This window comes from Fukomys damarensis, unplaced genomic scaffold (assembly GCF_012274545.1).
Source record: "Fukomys damarensis isolate Sample0158 unplaced genomic scaffold, DMR_v1.0_HiC HiC_scaffold_4, whole genome shotgun sequence".
NCBI lineage: Eukaryota > Metazoa > Chordata > Mammalia > Rodentia > Bathyergidae > Fukomys > Fukomys damarensis.
This window is the reverse complement of record NW_022900916.1, coordinates 59,199,980-59,201,612: the sequence shown is the minus strand read 5'-3', so window position 1 is coordinate 59,201,612 and position 1,633 is coordinate 59,199,980. Positions and strand designations below refer to the sequence as shown.

The 1,633-nt window shown below is 41.8% G+C and overlaps 1 protein-coding gene across 7 annotated transcripts in view; it reads left to right on the top strand.

Moving 5' to 3' along the window:
* Positions 1 to 1,633, top strand: part of Dync1i1 (dynein cytoplasmic 1 intermediate chain 1) — a 317,434-nt gene that overhangs the window by 294,129 nt on the left and 21,672 nt on the right. For 6 of the 7 annotated variants that reach the window (XM_033758325.1, XM_010603398.3, XM_033758326.1 and 3 more), the window contains one exon: positions 174 to 314. The exons of the other annotated variant lie outside the window; for it this stretch is intronic. In XM_033758325.1, the coding sequence (XP_033614216.1) occupies positions 174 to 314 (141 nt within the window). The remainder of the gene's footprint in view (positions 1 to 173; positions 315 to 1,633) is intronic. 7 annotated transcript variants of the gene reach the window in all.

The window sequence follows — 1,633 nt, the reverse complement described above, 5'->3', positions numbered from 1 at the left end:
TTATGTCACGGACAGTTCTAGTCCCATTAAAGCTCCGCTCCACCTTCTCGGGGACTTTCATCTCGGGAAGTTTTATGACACTTCGCGAACGTGCAAAGTTTCTAATTAGGCTCCCCAGACAGCCCGAGGCGGCGGCAGCGCCACAGAGTCTTCACGGTCTCTCTGCTTCACAGCACAACAAGCCGCTCTATTCCTTTGAAGACAATGCGGACTACGTGTACGATGTCATGTGGTCCCCCGTGCACCCCGCGCTCTTCGCCTGCGTGGACGGGATGGGGCGCCTGGACCTCTGGAACCTCAACAACGACACGGAGGTGAGCGGCGCGCAGGCGTTCCCGGACGACCGACAACCGCGCCTCCCCCGCACACCCGACGATCAGTAGTCACGCCTTTCCCGCACCGGCATTTTCCAAAGCACGGTTGAGCAGGTTTACTGGCAGACACGGGAAATTAAGCTTTTGTGAACGGGGATTTTTAGGTTGGGCTTTCCAAGGGGGTTACGTTGTCAGCTTTTGCTATTTGGACAATTTCGATTTTTGAATCCACAAAAGACGTTTATGTTGACTATTTTATGTTTAGATCTCATTCATCTGATTTTATTTAATGGAGGTCTATATTTCCTGTGTAAGTTATTGAATTCAAAAGCAGGATCCAACTTTGAACATCTTTACCAAGCTCAATATTTAAAAACACCTTGAGATTTTTTAACATGTCTCATGTATAGTAGTTCACAGGTGAAAAATAACTTTTTTTTTTTTTTTTCCTTTTTGGTACCAGAGATCGAACTCAGGTCCTTGTACTCGTGAAGCAGGCAGCGGAACCACTGAGCTAAAACCCCAGCCTCAAATAACTATTCTTAAAAAGCAGTTGATAATAGATGTATTACTTTAAAAGCATGCCGTATTTATTGATTCGTTTTAAATATTAGTGCCCTGTGCCTGTTCTTTTTTCCAAGCTCAAAATTATTGAGGTGCTAATTCAGCTACTTGGGTTTGTTTGTTTTCTGGGGCTTTTTTCTTTACATGAACATTAAATGTCCTTCAGTTTTATAAATTTAAATGTCCTCTGCGTCATCTCCTGGTTTCTGATTCAGGGTAGCTCTCCATAAATACAAATCGGCAGGTAGAAGGAACAAGGGCTGCAAAAGTCAAGTAGAGAACTGAGAAAGGTCTTTTGAAGTGCTTTGAGCAGGAAACAGTTCAGCCTTTTTAATTAGGAAGCCTAGCGCTGAAGGATATGAAAGAAGAGCAGTCTCTTCCAGCATGGAGCGGCGAGGAGGAAATATCCCTCAGTTGTTACTGAGTCATTGTATCTTCAAGGGTATATATCCCTATAACCACTGCCAAACAATGATCTTTTCTATGTAAGTCTGAGTTCCCTTTTACCTCCACGAAATCCTTACAAGAAACAGTTATATATGGAGCATCTTTGAAACTAATCAAAAGGCATGAGTATGTAAAATGGCCATCATTTTGGATGTTGAAATGTTTATAACATTATTGCTTTTAATAGAAAGATGTTATTACCTTACATTATAATGGTTTCCCGAAGTCTTTCATCACTGCTGATTAAAATCATATTGCTTCTATTTGCTACAAGAAACTCACTTAAAGTAACCAAAAAAAAAAAAAAA